Source organism: Hemiscyllium ocellatum, chromosome 18, assembly GCF_020745735.1.
Source record: "Hemiscyllium ocellatum isolate sHemOce1 chromosome 18, sHemOce1.pat.X.cur, whole genome shotgun sequence".
NCBI classification, from domain to species: Eukaryota; Metazoa; Chordata; class Chondrichthyes; order Orectolobiformes; family Hemiscylliidae; genus Hemiscyllium; species Hemiscyllium ocellatum.
In genome coordinates, this window is record NC_083418.1 from 81,133,891 (window position 1) to 81,154,300 (window position 20,410).

General features: G+C 43.0%; 1 protein-coding gene across 1 annotated transcript in view; it reads left to right on the forward strand.

Moving 5' to 3' along the window:
• Positions 1–20,410, forward strand: part of ano1a (anoctamin 1, calcium activated chloride channel a) — a 200,217-nt gene that overhangs the window by 160,623 nt on the left and 19,184 nt on the right. Inside the window, exons 23-24 of the mRNA XM_060838674.1 lie at positions 6,234–6,386; positions 11,460–11,512. Of these exons, the coding sequence (XP_060694657.1) occupies positions 6,234–6,386; positions 11,460–11,512 (206 nt within the window). The remainder of the gene's footprint in view (positions 1–6,233; positions 6,387–11,459; positions 11,513–20,410) is intronic.

Genomic DNA, 20,410 nt, shown 5'->3' on the forward strand with positions numbered 1-20,410 from the left:
AAGTGTGATAATGAGAGTTCAGAGGCGTTATGCTTCTGATGGAGTGAAGGGTAAGGCTGATCAGAGTGGAGAGTAATGGATGAATAAAGATATTGAGATTCTGGTCAAGAATAAGAATGACATATCAGATACAGACCATTGATTTTAACTGTATCTCTTGAATGTAGGAGCATTGTTCAGGAAATTGGGAGGGCAAAGAGGGGGTATGAGTTGGCTCTGGCAGATAAAGGATATTCCAAAGAGATTCTAAAAGTACATTAAGAGCAAAGGCGCAACTAGAGAGAATACAACCCCTTTGAAGATAACGAGACTTTGTGTGTTGAATATTGGGTAATGACAGATACTAAATGAATATTTCATCTCAGTATATTGTGGAAAAGAAATGGAGGCTAGAGAGCATGCAAATAAATTCTGATGTTCTGAAAACAGTCCACATTACAGAAAATGAGGTGCTGGAGGTCTTAGAAAACATAAAGATGGATAAATCTCTGGGACCTGATCAAGTGTATCCCAGGATATTATGGGAAGTTGGGGAAGAAATTGCAGGGTCCCTCAGATATTTGAATTGCCTGTACCACTGGTGAGGTACCTGAGGAATGGAAGAAGGCTAATGTTGTGTCTTTATTTAAGAAAGGCAGTAAGGAAAGGCGTGGGAGCTAAAACCCTGAGTGACCGGACATCGGTAGTGGGTAAATTGGAGATTATCCTGAAAGGTACAATCTACACTCATTTGGGAGAGGCAAGGAATAATTAGGGATAATCAGTTTGTAAGGGAAATCTTGTCTCTCAAATTTGATCACTTTGAGGAAGTTACCAAAAGGCTTGAGGGCAGACCTGTAGATGTTTACATGGACCTTCATAAAGCCTTTGATAAGATAGACTAACTAGAGTGAGATTTACCAGCTGGGTGCAACATTGGCTTGATGGTAGGAGACCGAAGGTTTATGGTTGTGGTGGAGGAGTGTTTTTCGGACTGGAGGCCGATGACTGGTGGTGGTCCACAGGAATTGGTACTGCGTCCACTTGTGTTTGCCAATTATATAAATGATTTGGATGAGAATATAGGAGACACGGTTAGTAAGTTTACGGATGACACCAAAGAGAATATGGTGTGGAGGGGAGGGGGGGGGATGCTCTGTGCTCATGGAGAATATCCTCACACCTCTGTGTTTGATGATATTTGCTTCCTGAGTGGTGGTGTTCTCAAAGCAAGTCAAACCTTGTGCAGTTCCTGTTTGACTTGCTGTGCAGTGGTGAGGATCACACCTAAACTGCCACAGATTGTAACAGCTAGCTGTTTCTTACTGTTTCTCATAGTCAACACACCTTGCATTCACTCGCACATGGGAAGCTGTCCATTGATCACCTTTTCATTTTCTGAAGAAAGTCATCAATTTACCTTCAGGTGCATGCTGTGTTGTTATCTTTTAAGTTATGCGGCTGTGGATTCCAGCCCCACTCCCAGGCACATTGACACTTGGCTACAGAGCTGAGGGATTCTGAGGGCACTTACATTCTGGTGGGATATTAAATCAAGTTGAGTGAACATGAAGATTTCACGCAGTATTGGAAGTAAAGGTAGACTGTTCTCCTGAACATGTCTGTCGTCATCCCTCCAACAAAGGATAGGATTGTTCATTTAAATTATTTGTGGGATTTGCTCTTGAAAAAATATTGTTACTGTAATTAGGAGAAAGTGACAGTATGTCAAAAAGAAATGAATTGACCCCGAGTGCTTTGGTATATCATGGGTATAAGAAAGGTACTGGATAAGTGTATCATGCTTGCAGGTTTGGGTGTGTTTTCCATAATGTCCCAAGGTCCTGCTTTCTTGTGACTCAGTTGTGTCAGTGTGAAACAGGAACACTTCAGTTTGTTGCTGTTTTAATGGCCCATTCACAAAAAAACATTTCCCACTAACAGTGAAGCTGTGAAATTTCCTGCTGTCATCCAACTTGCTGACAAATTACATTGTCCTGAACTTCCAACAAATATTTATAACCTCTTTCAAACCTGACTGCAGCTCAGTGTTTAGGACATACAGCAGGGATGCTCATCTTCTGGTCTTTAGCCAGCTGTTTTTTGAAAATGAGGAAGCATTAAGTGAGGACTTAAAATGCTAAAATAATGATTGGCAGCTTTCAGAGAGACTTTATTGTGGCACAGCTGTAATTTAGGTCACCCTTTCCACTTGTTGTCCTACAACAAGATCGAAGTGTTCCTTGTAAAAAAAAAATTGATTCAATTTTCTTTTATATGCAAAACCTTTGGCTTTTATTCTTCAAATCATTTCCACAAAGTTTAGGATCTTATGTCAAACGTTCAGTGTGAATAGTCAAGCTAAACAGAATGGTGTCCCTACCTCCAATGTAAGAATTTAAGTTCTGTCCAGCTCCCTCTTAGATGTCATCTTTTATCTCTCATCTAAGTTGTCTACTTTGTCTTTGTCACACCAGCATCCCACATGTCATAAGAATACCACTAACCCAAATGCTCAGTGATGAATGAGTGGTACACTGAAGATCTTCAGGAGGTTCCTGGAATTCAGCATTGTCTCCAGGGATCCAGAAGTGATGAGTAGAGTGTGGTGCTGGAAAAACACAGTCAGTCAGGCAGCATCTGAGGAGCAGGAGAGTTGACGTTTTGGGCATAAGCCCTTCATCAGGAATGAGGCTAGTGGGCCGGGGGTGCTGGGAGTTAAATGGGAGGGGGCTATGGTTGGGGAGAGAATGCAATAGGCAGATGAAGGTTAGGGGGAAGGTGACAGATCGGGGAGGAGGGTGGAGAGGGTAGGTGGGAAAGGTGACGGACAGGTCATGAGGACGGTGCTAAGTTGGAGGCTTGGGTCTCTGACAACGTGGGAGGAGGGGAAATGAGGAAACTCATGAAATCCACACTGATCCCGTGTGTTTACAGAGTCCCAAGGCGGAAGATGAGGCGTTCTTCCTCCAGGTATCGGGTGGTTAGGGTTTGGCGATGGAGGAGGCCCAGGACCTGCATGTCCTCAGCCAGAGTGGGAGGGGGAGTTGAAGTGTTCAGCTACAGGACAGTGGGGTTGGTTGGTGCGGGTGTCCCAGAGATGTTCTCTGAAATGATCCGCAAGTAGGCGTCCAGTCTCCCCGATGTAGAGGAGACCATACAGAGTGCAACAGATACGGTAGATATTGGTGAGGGGCAGGAAAATTTGTTGGATGGGGAAGGATCCTTTGGGGCCTTGGAGAGAGGTGAGGGGAGTGATGTGGGCCCAGGTTTTGCACTTCCTGTAGTGGCAGGGGAACCTGCCTCTCTGTTAGGTACGTGGAACAGTCCATCTTCTGCAGTTACACAACACCACCCTCCACCTGTTCCTCTGTAACATCGATGACGGTATCAGTGCCACCTCGTGCTCCCACAGGGAGGTTAAACAGTTCATCAACTTCGCTAAATCTTTCAACCCAATCTCAAATTCACCTGGATCATCTTGGACACCTCCCTCGCCTCCCTGGACCTCTCCATCACCATCTCCAGTGACCGACTAACCATAGACATCTAGAAACCCACCAACTCCCACAGCTACCTAGACTACACCTCCTCCCAGGAGAAAGTGAGGACTGCAGATGCTGGAGATCAGAGCTGAAAATGTGTTGCTGGAAAAGTGCAGCAGGTCAGGCAGCATCCAAGGAGCAGGAGAGTCGACATTTCGGGCATGAGCCCTTCATCACCTCCTCCCACCCTACCTCCTGTAAAAATGCCATCCCTTATTCCCATTTCCTCCACCTCTACCACATCTGTTCCCAGGATGACCAATTCCACATTAGAAAATCCCAGATGGCCTCCTTCCAAGATTGCAATTTCTCTTCCCACGTGTTTGATGGTGCCCTTCAGCACATCTCCATGCATCTCTGCCTTTGAACCCCATCCCTCCTAACACAACAAAGACAGAAATCCTCTTTTCCCCCCAGGTCCTCACCTTTCATCCCACCAACCTGGATATATTGCAACATCTTCTGCCATTCCACCACCCACAAATGGATCCCACTACCACCTATATTTTTCCCTCCCCACCCCCTATAAGCATTCTGGAGAGACCATTCCCTCCTTGTCAGATCCACAACCCCAACAGCTCGTACCCCACTTCGGGCACCTTCCCCTGCCACAGCAGGAAGTGCAAAACCTGTGTCCGCATCACTCCCCTCCCCTCCATCCAAGGTCCCAAGGGACTCTGTCAGTGCAGAAGATGGCCATTAAGCCCATTGTGTTCATACTGCCACTCCACATGACCATTGTAACTTAATGCATTCTCCCTTTTACCTGTGGCCCTATACATTGTTTGTATTTAAGTTATCACCCAGTGCCCTTCCTGAATCGTGCAGTTGAACCTGCCTCCACCATATTTCCTGGCCATGTACTCCAGGTCCCAATTACTTTGTTTTTTCCCTCCCGTCACACTCTCGCTACTTTTGTGAATCACTTCAATTGTGCGTTGTCTCGTTCTCAACCCTTTTAGAAGTGGGAGTTGTTTGTCCCTGTCCAGACCCTTCATGAATTTGAAAACTTCAAACAGATATCCTCTCTTACTTTCCAAGAGAAACAGTCCTACATTCTCCAACTTATCCCCAAACTGAAAATTCTCATTCTCATCCCTGGATCCATTCTTGTAAACACCTTCTGAACCTCTTCAATGTACTCTCATCCTTCCTAAAGTGTACACAGTTGTGTAGCTGAGGTCTCTAATACACTTAGAATACCAAAGCTGGGAAATCGTTCTATCTCCCTCTTAAAGCCTTGTGTAGAAAAAATTCAAAGCTAGCTCTAGGGATGCGAAAATGCTGGTAATGAGGGCAGATGGGAGAACTTGGGACAGTTCCCTTTGCAGAAGCTAAGCTGAATGGAGGTTTGATTGAAATAAACAAAATCATGATGTGTCTGGACAGAGTAAACAAATGTGAAAATGTTCCCACTTACAAAAGCATGGGATTTGGTTTGATTTATTAATGTCACATGCTGAGATAGTGAAAGGTATTCTTTTGTGTGCTAACCAGACACATCATTCCTTACATTTGTACATAGGGGTGATAGAAATAATGCAGAATATAGTGTTACAGTCACAAGGTGCAGAAAAAGATCAACTCTAATATGAGAGTTGCGTTCATTAGTCTGTTCTTACGGAAGCTGTTCTTAAATCAGTTGGTACCTGTTTTCAGACTTTTTAGTATCATCTGCCCAGTGGAAGAGTATAACTGGGGTGGGAGGGGTCTTTACTGTTGGCTGCTTTCCCAGGGCAGTGGAAAGTGTAGATGGAGTCAATGGTTGGAAGGCTGGTTTGTGTGGAGGACTGGGCTATGTCCACCACACTCTAATTTTGAATGAGAAAGTACAGGTATAAAATAATTTGTAAAAGAAGCAAGAGTGACATGAAGAAAGAACTTCTTTAAAATCATTCACAGGATTTCCCAGAGATCCACAGATTTTCTCACCAGTAGTAGTTAGAATCTAGAATGCACTCTGGTGGAGCGGGTTATATTATCAAGGTTTTAAAAAGGGAACTGGATGGTTTTTTGGGATGGCAGCATGTGCAGGGATATTAGGAGAAGGCAGGAGAGTGCTGGGTGCAATACCCATTTGGAGAGCTAGCATCGATGTGGTGGGCGGAAATGGCAGTCAGCCCTGTAACTGTTTCTAATGAAGAGGTGCACCATTTTTTCCCCAGGTATCAAGTTCATTCATACCACTGGCAAAATCGTTGCCTGTTTTTTATTTGTAAAGTGCGATGTTTCTATGTTAATTAAAAAATTGGAGGGTTTTAAGCTCTTAAGTTCAATATTTCAACTCCTATCTGAGTGCAATCTGCCTGTCTTAATCGTTTTGTGTTGTGCTCTCTCAAATTTAATTAAAATGGCAGCAGCTTATCGATGTGTAACTAACTCCTGTGTTTGCAAAGGAACTCTATCATGATTCATTGCTCATCTTGTTTGATGGCATAACTGCTGCTGGATGACTAGAGATCTGTTGATTTGGTGCCAGATCCCAACCAATTGGGAAAGGTCACAAGGTTACATCAGTGGGTGGATTTTTGTTTGAACCAATATTGCTCACTACTGAACTCAATGTTGACCACAAAATCCAGATCAAAATTTGACACAGACATATTATTTCTGTTCATTGCTATGTTTACGTTGTGATCCTATTTACAGAGTGGCCTCAGGGTTATTGCAGTTTTTGAATGTCTAACATGTGAACTATCCATTCCGCAGTCATCCAGTTTGGATTTGTGACACTCTTTGTGGCCTCTTTCCCACTTGCTCCACTGTTTGCACTACTCAACAACGTCATTGAAATCCGACTGGATGCTAAAAAATTCACCAGCGAGCTCCGAAGACCTGATGCAACGAAAGCAAAGGATATTGGTCAGTCAATCTCCATGATTATTGTGATACTTTACTGTTCTTAGTGAGAAAAAAGGACAGCTTGTACAACTTGGGGCAGCACGTTGGCTCAATAGTTAGCACTGCTGTCTCACAATGCCAGGGACCCAGGTTCGATTCCATCCTGAAATGACTGTCTGTCTGTGTGGAATTTGCACATTGTCCTCTTGTCTGTGGGTTTTCTCCTGGGTGCTCCAGTTTCCTCCCACAGTCATGTGGCTTGGCTGTATGAAATTGCCCATTGTGTCTAGGAATGTGCAGGCTAGATGAAATAGCCGTGGGAAATGCAGGGTTACAGGCATAAAGTAGAGGGCCGGGTTTAGATGGGATGCTCTGTACTTTAGGGATTTTATGATCTCTTGCTGTTCTCAGACCCACTTTTGTATAAAAGATGTCTCCTGTTATAAGATCTAGTGCTGTCTGTTTAGATCTGGGGTGTTCCTCAGGGTAGTTTCCCAGGCTTAACCATCTTTAGCTGCTGCGTAAATGGCCTTCCTTCTATCATAAGGTCGGAAGTGGGAATGTTCACCAATGATCTCACAATGTTCAACGCAATTTGTCCCTGCTCAGATACCGAAGCAGTTCATGTTCAAATGCAATAAGATCTGGCCGTATCAAGGCTTGTGCTGACATGTGGCAGATAACATGTGTGCCACACAAACGTCAGGCTATGACCATTACCAAGTACCACTGTGCCTTGACATTCAATGGTGTTACCATCACTAAATCCCCCACTATCAACATCCTAGGGGTTACCATTGACCAGAAACTCAACTGGATGTGCCATGTCAACACAAGCTACAAGAGCAAGTCAGAGACTAGGAATACTGCAGTGAGTAACGCACTTCCTGATTCCACAGTCTACAAGGCACTGGTCAGGAGTGGGATGGAATACTCCCTCAAAATCCATTACGGCACAGAGGCCCTTCAGCCCATCCGGTCTGGATGAGTACAGCTACAACAACACTTGTAGAACACAGATCCTGAAATTCCCTCCCTAAGTGTTGTGGGTCTACCTGCAGTATATGAACTGCAGCAGTTCAAGAAGGCAGCTCACCACCACCTTGAGGGGCAGATGGGATGAGTAATAACTGCTGGCCCAGCCAGTGATTATTGTCCCATCAGTGAATGAAAAACTGGGCAATGGAAACATTAGGTTTAATAGCAACTTTCAGGTTGCAATTGGATAAATCCTATGAGTTGCAAACATATAAGGAAACAGCAATGGAATTAACCGGTCAACTCTTCCAGAGAGTCAGCACACACCATGGGCCAGATAGCTTCATCTGATCTGTACCATTCATGATGAGCTACTGAAATGCAAGATCATAGATTGTAAATTAGAAATGGTATTGACAAACCAATTACTTTGTGGACATCCTTCAACCAAATTATTTGTTTTAAAATCTTTTTTTAAATTAAACAAGACCTGCAAAGAATTCCTGTTGTACGGAGTGTGTTTCCTGTTATGTTTTTGATCAGGTTTGCTTTGTTTACATTTCAATCATTTTGATATCTACTCCCAGGCAGTTTTATTTTTGAAAGCTAGAATTTCAATGCTTTACCATGAGACAGATAAATAGATCCAATTGCAATGATCATTTCACTGTCAGCAAAGAGCTTCATAGAATCAGATATGGCACAAAGGCCATTCAGCCCATCGTGTCTGCAGCAGCTTTTCAAATCAGCATCGTTACTTAAAACCATTCTCCCGCACCTCCCCATCCCATAACCTTGTTACTTGGATTAAAAATAAGGCACCATTCACTGCCCTCTTCAATGCCTCAATTGAACTCCCCTTCACCGTATTTTCTGGCAGTGTATTTTGGACCCTGACTACTGACTGTGTGAAGACTGTTCTCCCTGCATCATCTTTGTTTCATTTGCACTGAACTTTAAATCTCTGCCTTTTGTTCTTGATCCTTTTATGGGCAGGAACAGCTTCTCCCTACCAACCCTCCCCAACCCACTGCTTATAACCTTGGAAGTCTCTCAGCCACCTTCTCCGCCAGGACAATCCCAATCTCTCCAATCTATCCTCAGCTAAAGTTTCTTCTTCCAGGAACCATCTTGTAAATCATTTCTGCATTCAATCCAAGGCATTTGCATTTTTCCCCATCATGCAGTGCTCACAACTGTTCACAATACTCTGGCTGTGGTCTAACAAGTGCCTTGTACAAGTTCAACATTTCCCCCCAGCTCTTGTACTGCAAACAGTGTAGACTTTATTAATGTCCGATTCTCTTCCAGCACCTTTTGCACTTTAGGACTCAGCAACTTGCTGCACTTTCCTTTTCAAATGATATCTGCATCCTTTTTTTTTAAATAAAGTTCCGACTTTGTTTTGATTTGTATGTATATTAAAAACAAAGACTAGTAACTTGTCCTTGCGTGGTTGATATACTTATGCAGCAATTAGGACCCTTGTCACAATGAATATTTCTCAATTTCATTCCTTTTTTTTCTCAAAAGTGGGAGGGGAATTCACGTTGAGACAAATTAAAATGCCCCAGAACAGGTCTGTTCACAGCTTGTGCTCTTATCTGGAAGGGTGAAAGGTTGGAGAAATGTCCCTCAAGTGTGTTTAATCGCTTTCAAAAAGACGTGTTTATTTTCAGCTTTTGTTGTTTCCTGATTTACAACAGGTTTATATTTTTGAGTAACAATTTTTACTTCAACAGAGAGATTGAATGTCATGAATGTTTGTTTGCGGTGAAATTCGTGATCAACCAATTGAGACTGGAACTGTGAATTAAAAAATTTAATCACATCCAGGATGAGGGCAGCTGATCTTTGACACAGATATTTGGGGTTCTATTTTGAAGAGGTGGATCTATGGCCATCAATAATCTGACAGAGGAACGATGTGAAACATCTTGCATATCAGATGAAAGGGGAGAGTTTGGGTCAAACTGAACCAAAGTGAATTGGTTCAAAGTGCAAATAGGCATAAAGGATAAATCTACCAAGGCATCCTGTAGTTCAGACAAACTCTGTTAAAATGGACCAGACCTCCTTGCTAGGCCCATGGAGGATATCAGAAGCACAGCTGACCTGATCTTCCAATTCGTTTTCCCAAATAAAATAGAGAGCTTTCTAGAATGGATTTTAAATTAGTCCAAGGAGGTGGGACAGGAGAGAAATCTCCTTTAAGATGAAAAAAATAGATCCTTTAAACAAGAGAGGGAGAGAAGCAGCAGCACGTGGTTTTATTTTCTCAGGATTGTGTAGTCTGTAAATGCTGTCATTTGAAGCCAGGATGTACAGCAAACAATGAGTTAACGCTTCTTGAAATAGAAAGTAGCTTCTTAAATTTCAGTAGCATCTGCAAACCATGGAAACTAGTCACGAAGCTAATTCCCAGATTCTGTTTTGTGGGAGATATCAGCCATTGGATTTTCTGGCTTCATATATACACACGCACCATATGTTCGGAAGTTCCAGAAATAGCCAATATTGCAAGGTTGGTCAACAAAATATTAACCCTTATCTAACTTGGCTGCATTAATTAAAGTATCCCTACTTAAACTAGCAAGTGACATTGATGCAATTTATTCATGTGTGATTTGTGAAACATAAAGCTTTTCACAGAAAAACAAATGACATTTTATTGCATGAAAGGATTTAAAAAAGAAACTGGTGCAGGAGTAAGTTGCCAGTGTTAACAATAGCATTATCAGAAGGGTATATCCTACTCTAGGATGGAGAATAGGCCATCCTGCCCCTTGTGCCTGTTCTGTTATTCAGGCACAGAGCAAAGCTGACCTGTATCTAAAGTCTATCTTTACAATTGATTTCCATAAATGTACGTTGATTTTGCGTAGATAGATTTTAAGTTTTGAGAATTTCAACTGAACAAGCCTTGCTCTTAGGGGAAATCGGTGACAGATTTATACTATCCTTTTGTGTGAAGTCATACTTCTCTGTATCAGCCCAGGATTCCCCCTTATTTGTGATCAGCCATCCTTTTCATTGGGAGGCCAATGAACCTTGAACAGGATTAGGACCGGAGCACCACAATAAGACCTTGGTCTTCAGGCAGACTCCCCTCTTTAGGGATGTGCTGTGGCTGCTGCTCGTCCTCCCACTTACTTCCAATTTGTCAACTTTTATTTGCATCAAATGCAAGCAAAAAGACTTCAAGGCTCCATTGGCTTTATCTGTTGTACTTCCCCTCAGCATCCTATGCTCAAGTGTTTAAGTGAAGTCAATCACCAATTCCAAAGTTAAAAATCACATAGCACCAGGTTATAATCCAACAGTTTTATTTGGAAGCACTAGATTTTGGAGCACTGCTCCTTCAACCACCTGATGAAAGAGCAGCACTCTGAAAGCTTGTACTCCAAATAAACCTGTTAGACTATAACCAGGTGTTGAGTTTTAACTTTGTACACTCCAGTCCAACACCGGCATCTCCAAATCATGACCAATTCCAAAGTAGGAATTGGTGGGGAATGCTACTTGCTGTGAGCAACCTGAAATCTCGGTCTTTATCCAAGTTACCAATGTCTCATGTTGTTGAATATTATTGTCTCCTAATTTTAAACTCAAGAATGATCTTCAACTTCTACTATGTCTCCTGAATTGGACTAGGTGAAAGTGAGGACTGCAGATGCTGGAGATCAGAGTCAAGATTAGAGTGGTGCTGGAAAAGCACAGCAGGTCAGGCAGCAGGAATGAAGGGCTTTTGCCTGAAACATTGATTTTCCTGCTCCTCGGATGCTGCCTGACCTGCTGCTCTTTTCCGGCACCACTCTAATCCTATCTCTTGAATTGGAATCCATCAAAATCTATAGGTAATGTAGCAGTAGTGCAGTCTCAATCACCTGTCATTTTGTAGTGATGGTTATGGTTTTATATATATCTAAGCTGAACCTACTGAGTCACATTGTAGTGTTGTGAATCTCTAAATGAATGAGTCAGTTAAGTTTGAGTTGGAATTGTTCTTTTCTCAAGAATTGGTTTGATGTCCGCTATTGCTTTCAGAAAGTGGAAGAGCATGAAACTAGCCTGACAATATCCAAAATAATCTCACTGGTGTCCTGTTGTATTTAGGTATCTGGTACAACATTCTGAGAGGAATTGGGAAGTTGGCTGTCATCATCAACGTAAGTAAATATTATTTAAATGACCTTAAGGAATTTTCACTGCACTGTTCAAGATATAAATATGAAAATAACTAATCCAGAGTATGTATGTATGTATGATCTGATTGTTTCAAGTGTTTGCTAATTAATTCAGTTACATTTAATGGGTGGGGGAAGTGAGCATTTGAGGGAATACACCACAGAATCGACAACAACGTTAGAGGCAAGGCAATCTCCAGCAATGAGAAACGTGATCCAATGTGAATTAATTGTATGAGTCAAATCTGATTGATCTGTAAAATTGAGAGAATGGGAGCTCAGTGGGCCTTACTATTGTTTAGTACCTTTTCTCCATGCAATCTAGATTAGGGTCCCCCCTCTCCCCCATCCATACGAACTTTCACAGTTAAAGCTGAACATTAATGCTTCAGTTTAATATTGGAGAGGGTCCAGAAAAGATCCAGGATGTTGCTGGGAATGGAAGGTTTGAGTTATTAGGGAGAGGCTGGATAGGCTGGGACACTTTCCACTGGAGTGTAGGAGGTTGAGATGTGACCTTGACAGAGGCTTACAAAATCATGATGGCCATAGATAAGGCGAATAGCAAAATTGCTTCCCTAAAGTGGGGGAGTTCAAAACTAGAGGGCATATTTTTAAGGTGGGGGAAGATTTAAAAAAGATGCGGGGGTCCAACTTTTTTGTGTGTGGAATGAACTTTCAAACTAAGTTACATCATGTAAAAGATACTTGGATAAGTACATGAATAGGAATGGTTTGGATTGATATGGATCAAGTGCAGGCAAGTGGGACTAGTTTAGGTTAAAAACACTGTCGGCATGGGCTAGTTGGATGGAAGGGTTTGTTTCCATGCTGCATGACTCTGACATTTCGCCGCTTTGCACAGAGCATTCTGCATCAATCATCTTGTTCACAAACAACACTTGGGCCAATGAAACCATAATTGACAGAACCTCCACTAAATAGCCAGTTCTTTCAACTCCACATAGTCTGCTTTCTGCAATTGGGAAAGATATAAAGACAGCTTCTTTTCCCAAGTTTGCTCATGGTTGACATTAGAATAGCCAAGAGACTAATGTGAGAGTGTCCTATTGTTTCAAAAGTAATGGGGTAGTTGTCACATGCTTTATTTCATTTTAGACTTTTTATAAAGTTTTAAACATGATTTATGCAGCACAGGAATACCTTGTGTATATATAATGGCACATTGTATACACAATCAAGACTGATGGTGCTTTTCTTAAATTAGATTTATGAACTGAAGCCAGTCACTTCATGTATCTTTATGATCCAACATTAGTTTGAGTTTGACTGTTTTGAAAGTGATAGTTTTACCTTAATTGGAAACTAACATTGAGTCTCATAAAAATGCATCTCCTTCAGCTGTTGAGTTTAATGGAAGTGGGGGGTGCACTGTTGCATTATTACAGCCTTGAGAAAGATCTTCAATATGGATAGGGCATTGTTGAACAATTTTAGTGGGATAGGAGGTCACACCGTGTGAATGGAGTTAGAGTCTGCCCATGTGGTCGATTGGACAGGGACACTGACTAACGATGGGGCTAGAAGGAATTAAATTGCAGAACACATTGTTCCAGCACATTTCTGTAACATCAGAAGCACAACAAGAATCTCTATCTCATCCTTTAATTCCCAATGATTTGAGTATTCAACAGGTCTTGTGGAAAAAGATAAAAATGTTTACAACCCTTTTTGAGTGAAAGAATTTCTCCTTATTGCAGTCTTTGGTCATCTCCTTGACCTTGAGAACCAAAAGGTCTTTGGATGCTGTAAATCAGACAAAAAACTAATTGCTGGAAAAGCTCAGCAGGACAGACACTATCTGTTGAGAGAATCCGAGTTAATGCTTTTGCTTTTGGAAGAATCGTTCGACCTAAAACATTAACTCTGATTCTCTCCACAGATGGTGCCAGACCTACTGGGCTTTTCTAGCAATTTCTGTTCTTTGTCCTTTACCTGGAGACTTTGTTCTTGACTCCCCAGTCAAAAGACAATGCCTCTTTTTAGTGTATATTCCTACCCCCACCCCCATCAAGCTTTTCCAGAATCTTTGTAGATTTCGATAAATCCCTTTCATCCTTCTACACTCCCAGAGCGCACAGATACAACTGACTGAGCCTCTTGTCATGGGAGAGTCCCCTCATTTCAGGGGCTCCCAAAATTGTGTCGAGTGCCCTGTCTAAATAAGTCTTGCTACAGCTGCAGAAAGACTTCCTTTTTCTTGTACTCTCATGCCTTTGAAGGCCAATCTACCATTTACCACCTGAATTGCCTGTTGTACCTGTGACCCAATTCTCTCTCCACGGTCCCATTATCTACAACCCCATTGACCCGTGTCTTGCATTTTAACCTTTCATATGCTGCCACCTTTCTGGGGCTCCAGCATGCTCCATCACCTCATTCCCCTTTTACATATCCTACTCATTGCATCCTCCATCCCCAACAAAACCTTTGACTGTACTATAATCTACATTTCTAGGACTCTAGAATTTTTCCAACAAACGTTGTCAGGTTGGTTGACCTGTTGTTAATCTCCTATTTCTCTCTTGCAGAACAATGTTTCCATTTGCTAATGTTCAATTTGGGACTATTTTAGAGCCAAGGAAATTTTGAAAAATCATACACCGTGCATCCACTATTTCTGTAGCTATCCCATTTACAACACCAGAATGTCAGCTGTCATGTCCCGTGGACTCATCACATTTTAGACTTTGAATTTTCTCCAAGGGTTTTTCCTGACTAATATCCATGATTACAGGTTTCTCATTTCTTCGTCCTTAGTTGATCCTACTTCTCGTGTCTAACTTGTGGAAATCCCATTCTCTCCCCAAGCCTCAGCAGAGTATAATTCCTAGTTCAATCACTGCCATTGGTTCCTATGTAGACCATTGGATAATTGCATCTCCCCTCATTGATCTCTCACCATATGTGGGTGTCCTTAACCCAGCCATCAGATACGCAGCATAATGTTCAGAGTGTTTGGTCATGGCAGCAGAAAGTGGGTCTGTCCCCCCAGCCGACTGACCCCTGGCATGACCACATTTCACCATGCTCCCAGTTTGAATGAAGCCCCACACCATGACGTCATGCTCTGTCTGCTGCTTCATCCTTCGATTCTTGTCCTCAGCAAAGTCCATTCCAGCCTTCGAGAATCAAGGTGCTGAACATACCAGGTGCAATGAGAAATGAAACGTGAATGGGTTTGACCCCATGAACAAATGGATCGAAGGATTGTATAAATACTACAAGCCATTTTGGGTCTATTTATTTAACGGGCATTTATCAGATGTGATGGTTTAATGAAATTGTGAAGCTGCCTTCTATCAGTGTTTGTAAATATACTGCTGCCTTAAACAGCAGCTTGTTTTGTGATAGTTGGGTTTCCATGGGCTGTGCCTGTTTGTTGCTGGTCTTAGATTTGAAAATAGTGTCCAACATTAATGTGAACGAAGAGCAGTACAGCACAGGAACAGGCTTTTTGGCCTACCAAGACTGCACTGATATGCTTTTATTAACTTAAAAACTCTCCTCTGTGATCCATGTCCCTCTACTCCCTCCCTGTTCATGTATCTGTCAAGATGCCTCTTTAGACATTGTTATTTTATCTGCTTCTACCAGGTCCTCTGGCGATATGTTCCACCATCTTTTGTGCAAAAACAAACTTGCCTCTCGTGTCACCTTTAAACCTCCCCCTTCTACCTTAAATCTAAGTCCCCTAGTAATTGACAATTCTGCCCTGGGGAAAAAGACTCCGACTGTACATATATTTTGTAAGTTCTATCAGCCCCTCATCCTTCGATGTTCAAGTGAAAAGAAAGTAAGTTGGTACAATCGCTCCTCAAGGTTAATTCTCTCCAAACCAGACAATGTCCTGATAAACTGTTTCTGTACCCTCTCCAAAGCCTCCACGTCCTCCTGGTAGTGTGTCTCTGCACTCAGATTCACTGGACAGCACCAAAGATTTCCAAAAGACCATAAGAAATAGCAGTAGAATTCAAATCTGCTCAACCATTCAATCATTGTTTTTCAATCTCGTTCTCTTGCCTTCTCCCCGTAGCCCTCCTAATCATGATACTATCTATCTCTGTCTTCAATACACTCAATGACTTTGCTGCAGAGGGCTGTGGAGTTCCATAGAGTCGTCTATTCACAAAGGGTCATCCAATCACTCTGAGGCTGTGCCCTCAGGTCCCAGTCTCTGCTACTAGTGAAAACATCTTCTCCCCGTCCACTCTATCCAGGCCTCTCTGTGTTCTGTAAGTTTCAATCAGGCTCCCCCTCAATGTTCCAAACTCCACTGAGTCCAGACCCAGAGTCCTCAACCATTCCTCATATGGCAAGTCTTTCATCGCCAGGACCTACCTTCTAAACCATTTCTGGACACCTAGAATCTCCATCCTTAGATACAGGTTCAAAACTGCTCACAATTTATACACAGCCAGCAGTATACCCCAGCTAGCCTTGTTGAAATGAATGCCAATATTGCATTTGTCTTCCTGACTTTCTGTAAACATTAAGCCAATCCTGAACTAGGACTCCCAAGTCCCATTGTGATTCAGATTGCCAAAGCCTTTCCCCATTTAGAAAATAGTCCATATCTCTATTCTTCCGACTCAAGTGCATAACGTCATACTTTCCCACAACCTGCCACTTTTTTGCCTGTCCAAGTCCTTCTGCAACCCACTGGCTTCCTCAATACTACCTGTCCCTCCACCTATCTGTATTGCTACATTTGTAGATGACATAATTCCCTCAGTTCCTCTTCCAGATAATATTTTTTTCATAGGTAGAAAGTAACACATGAAGGTGATCTGGAACCTTTATTTTTAAATGTTTATTGTGCAGTGTTTATACCTTTTTACTTTTTTTGTGAAGTACTTAAAACATGAAAATTGGGAGCCAGAATAGTAATTCAGTCCCTCAAGCCTGCACCATTTAATATGATCATGGCTAATCATTAAATCCCTACAGTGTGGAAATGGGCCCTTCAGCCCAAAAGATCCACACTGACCCTCAGAGTAGCCCACCCAAACCCATTCCCTATCACTCTCTTACATTTACCCCTAACAAACATGTCCTTGCACACTCCGGGCAATTTAGCCTGGCCAATACACCTAACGTGCACATCTTTGGACTGTGGGAGGAAACCGGAGCACCCGGAGCAAACCCACGCAGACACGGGGAGAATGTGCAAACTCCACACAGACAGTCATCCAAGGTGGGAATCGAACCCGGGTCCCTGGCACTGTGAGGCAGCAGTGCTAACCACTGAGCCACCGTGCTGCCCTTATCTTGACCTCCACTCCATATGCAAACTCTCCATAATCTTTCAACCCGTTAATTAAAAATCTGTCAAAGTAAATTTGAGCCAACAATGTCCCACTTCTGACTTCTGTGTTTTTGAAGTTTTGTATATAACAGGAGGATGCCAATATGAAATTTAACACCACCTCCAGAGCTATGGACCACTGTTCTGATTGATATCACTTTGGGCTGGTATATTGCACTGATTTAGAATTGTAGCCAGTTTACAATCTCAAACAGCTCAGCATCTCATCCTGATCAAATGGCACTGAAGCCAAATAACCACCCCATCAATTCAGCAGCTAGTAAATGGTCCATTTTATATCATTGTTTTCATTCTGGCAAAATGCCCCACTGAAGGGCAGCTAAGGCTAATTGTATTTGGCAATTTCAAATATAAACAACGCACAACACATCTGTAAGGAAAGACAAAAGTGAAGATCTGAGAGGGTGGAGTGGATAGGTGATCTATCATCTTCATCTCCTCCCCCACTCACCCATTGTACTCTATGCTACTCTCTCCCCACCCCTACCCTCCCCTAGCTTATCTCTCCATGCTTCCGGCTCACTGCCTTTATTCGTGATGAAGGGCTTTTGCCCGAAACGTCGATTTCACTGCTTATTGGATGCTGTCTGAACTGCTGTGCTCTTCCAGCACCACTGATCCAGAATCTGGTTTCCAGCATCTGCAGGCATTGTTTTTACCCCAAAAGTGAAGATCTGGTGATGTCCCATTGCAATGGCTTTCCACTTGTGTGGAGAGTGTACCTGACTTCTTGTACAATTTCAGTGGCTGACTGATGACTTTAGAAATGTGCTGTCTTGGAACTCTGTCATGGTTACTGTAGGATTCCAAACCGCAAAGTGCTCAAGTGGACGAGGGAAAAGTTTCCAAGGAAATTGCCTTTGCACAGCTGTGAGATTATTTTTCTACTAAATCAAGATTTCTACTGGGAACAGAACAAAGACAGATTTTTGACCTTTTTTCCTTCTTTTGGAAAATAGCCAAATAGTTGGGAACATCATTAATTCCTCCTTTCCTTGACTTAGTTCTCTGCTAGATACCTCCAACCACTTGGGCCTTTAGAGTAGAGCCAACTCTGAAGTAGCCACAGATGGACATTCCAGATTAATCTGAGGCTCCTGAAGGAGAAGCACCGAGTTCAGTCAGGCAACGATAGATGTTAAACACACAAGCTTGGAAAAGTCAAACATCCTATGGTAAATGACAGCATGCTGGAGTTTTCTTTGTCGGCATTTCATTTCCCTTCCTCCTTTACTGAAGTGTCTTTTTTTTATGTGCAGTTCCCAGCAGTCAGAACAATATTATACCACAAAGTAGTATTTCAGATGTATCTTGACAGATACATGAAGGGCAGGGAGCAGAGGGATGCAGATCCTTAGAAAATAGGTGACAGGTTTAGACAGAGGATCTGAATCCATGTAGGCTTGGAGGCCTGTTCCTGTGCTGTGTTCTTTGTTCCGTTCAGTTTGGAGGAGAGTATGTGGGGTGGGTGGTGGATTAAGATGGTTTTTATTGCCCCACCACCCCTTTTTGAAGAGGTTTCTGGCCACTTGTCCTCTTTTCTGTCCACAAATCCATACCTTTCGAAGTGATTCGAACTGGTCTGACCCTTGCCCCCAGTTAGCCAGCCTCTTCTCGGTAGGTCATACAAAGTCTGTCAGATCTGATTACTAGAATTGTCAGAGGATACAGCAGTTTATAGATAAAGTGGTGAGTATCTGGAACACATTGCCAGAGGAGGTGGTGGAAGCAGACACAATCGCAGCATTCAAGAAGCACCTGGACCAATACATGAATAGGAAGGGAATAGAGGGATACGGATCCTGTAAGTGAAGACAGTTTTAGTGTGGAAGAGTAAAATGTGGCGGCGCAGGCCTGGCGGGCTGAAGGACCTGTTCCTGTGCAGTATTGTTCTTTGTTCTATTAGTTGACCCCTGAACAAAGTTCACCATTGGAAGGTCCTCCACCAACCTGGCCCAGCATTGTGGAGCAAACCCCTGCTCAAGGTTCCTGGGGAGGCCTTACAGAAAATTGACCACTTCCAATACCTTGAGTGTCCTGTTGGTTAAAGCAGCTATGGAGGAGATCCACACCATCTCCAGTGAACTAGTACAGCCTTTAGACGCCTGAGGAAATCCTTAGTCAAGAAGAGCATCATCAGATCTGACACTAAGCTCCTGGTATACGGAGCTGTGGTGGTTCCTGTCCTCCCATATGGCTCTGGGAGATGGGCTGCCTACAGTAGGCACCACATGGTGCTGATGCAGTCCCACCAACACTCTGTGCAAGATGCTGCCAATCCAATAGGAAGGCAGGTGTCCCAAAAACCAGCATCCTCAACCTGGTCAACATCCCCAAAATTTGAGGCACTGATCACCACTCCAACCCCCTGTGATGGGCTGGGCGTGTCGTCCCCGTGACCAACACAAGACACCCCAAACAAGTGCTCTACTCCAAAAAAACATCAGGTGAGCCCCACGTGGGACAGACGAAGTGTTTCAGTGTTACACCTCAAAGCCTAACTGGCCCAAGGCCTTCCAAATTGGAGGAGCAGCATCTAGGAAGGGTTGGAGCACCTCCAAGGCTTGACTTCAGGAATAAATGGAAGGCAGGGGTAAACAGCACAAGGAGCACCATGCCAGATCAATGCCCCACCCACCCCTTCCCACAATCCCCTTCTGTCCCAAGTGTAACAGAGCCTGCCATAGACGTATTGGTCTGTACAGCCACCTACTGACTCAGTGTGGAAAAGAGTCCTCCTCATCTACAAGGTCTGCTAATGATGGCCACCATTGGAAACATATCTGCAATTGGCTGGACAAGAAATAATTAAAAGTTTGTGTATCTAGTTTTGTTTTTTTTTAAAAATCAGCCAATAATTGAGGGATACATAATGTCTTGGATCCATTGAAGAGTGAAGTTGACCAAAATCAGTTGCTGATGAAGGGCGTTTCCCTGAAACATCAATTTTCCTGCTCCTGGGATGCTTCCTGGCCTGTGCTTTTCCAGCACCACCCTGAACCAAAACTGGCTGCTGTCCAAGTGCGAAGGATATGGGCATTGCTGGCTGGTGGTAGTGAGTTGTTCCCTAGGACCATTGTGATCCATGTGTTGTGGGTAGGCCCACAAGGCTCTTTAGGGAGGGAATTCCAGGATATTGACCCAGGTGACAAGTATTTCCAAATCAGGATAGTGAGTGGCTTAGAGAGGAACTTGAAGGAGGGTGGTGTTCCCAAGTATCTGCTGCACTTGTTCTTCTGGATGGAAGTGGTTGTGGTTATGGAAGATAGGTCTAAGCAGCCCTGGTGAATTTCTGCAGTGTATGTTGTAGATAGGAGCAGCAGCAGCTTTGTATATTGAGTGTAGGTGGTGGACGGAGTAAATGTTTGAGGGTGTGGTACCAAGCAAACATATTGTTTTCTCTCGGGTAATGTAAAGTTTGAGATTTGTTGGATCTTCAAGGGAAGGACTTTCACAGTTAATGATCGAGCCTGGGGGGGTGTTGTAGAAGAGACCTAAACGTTCAGGACGTAGTTCTTTGAAGGTTGTAT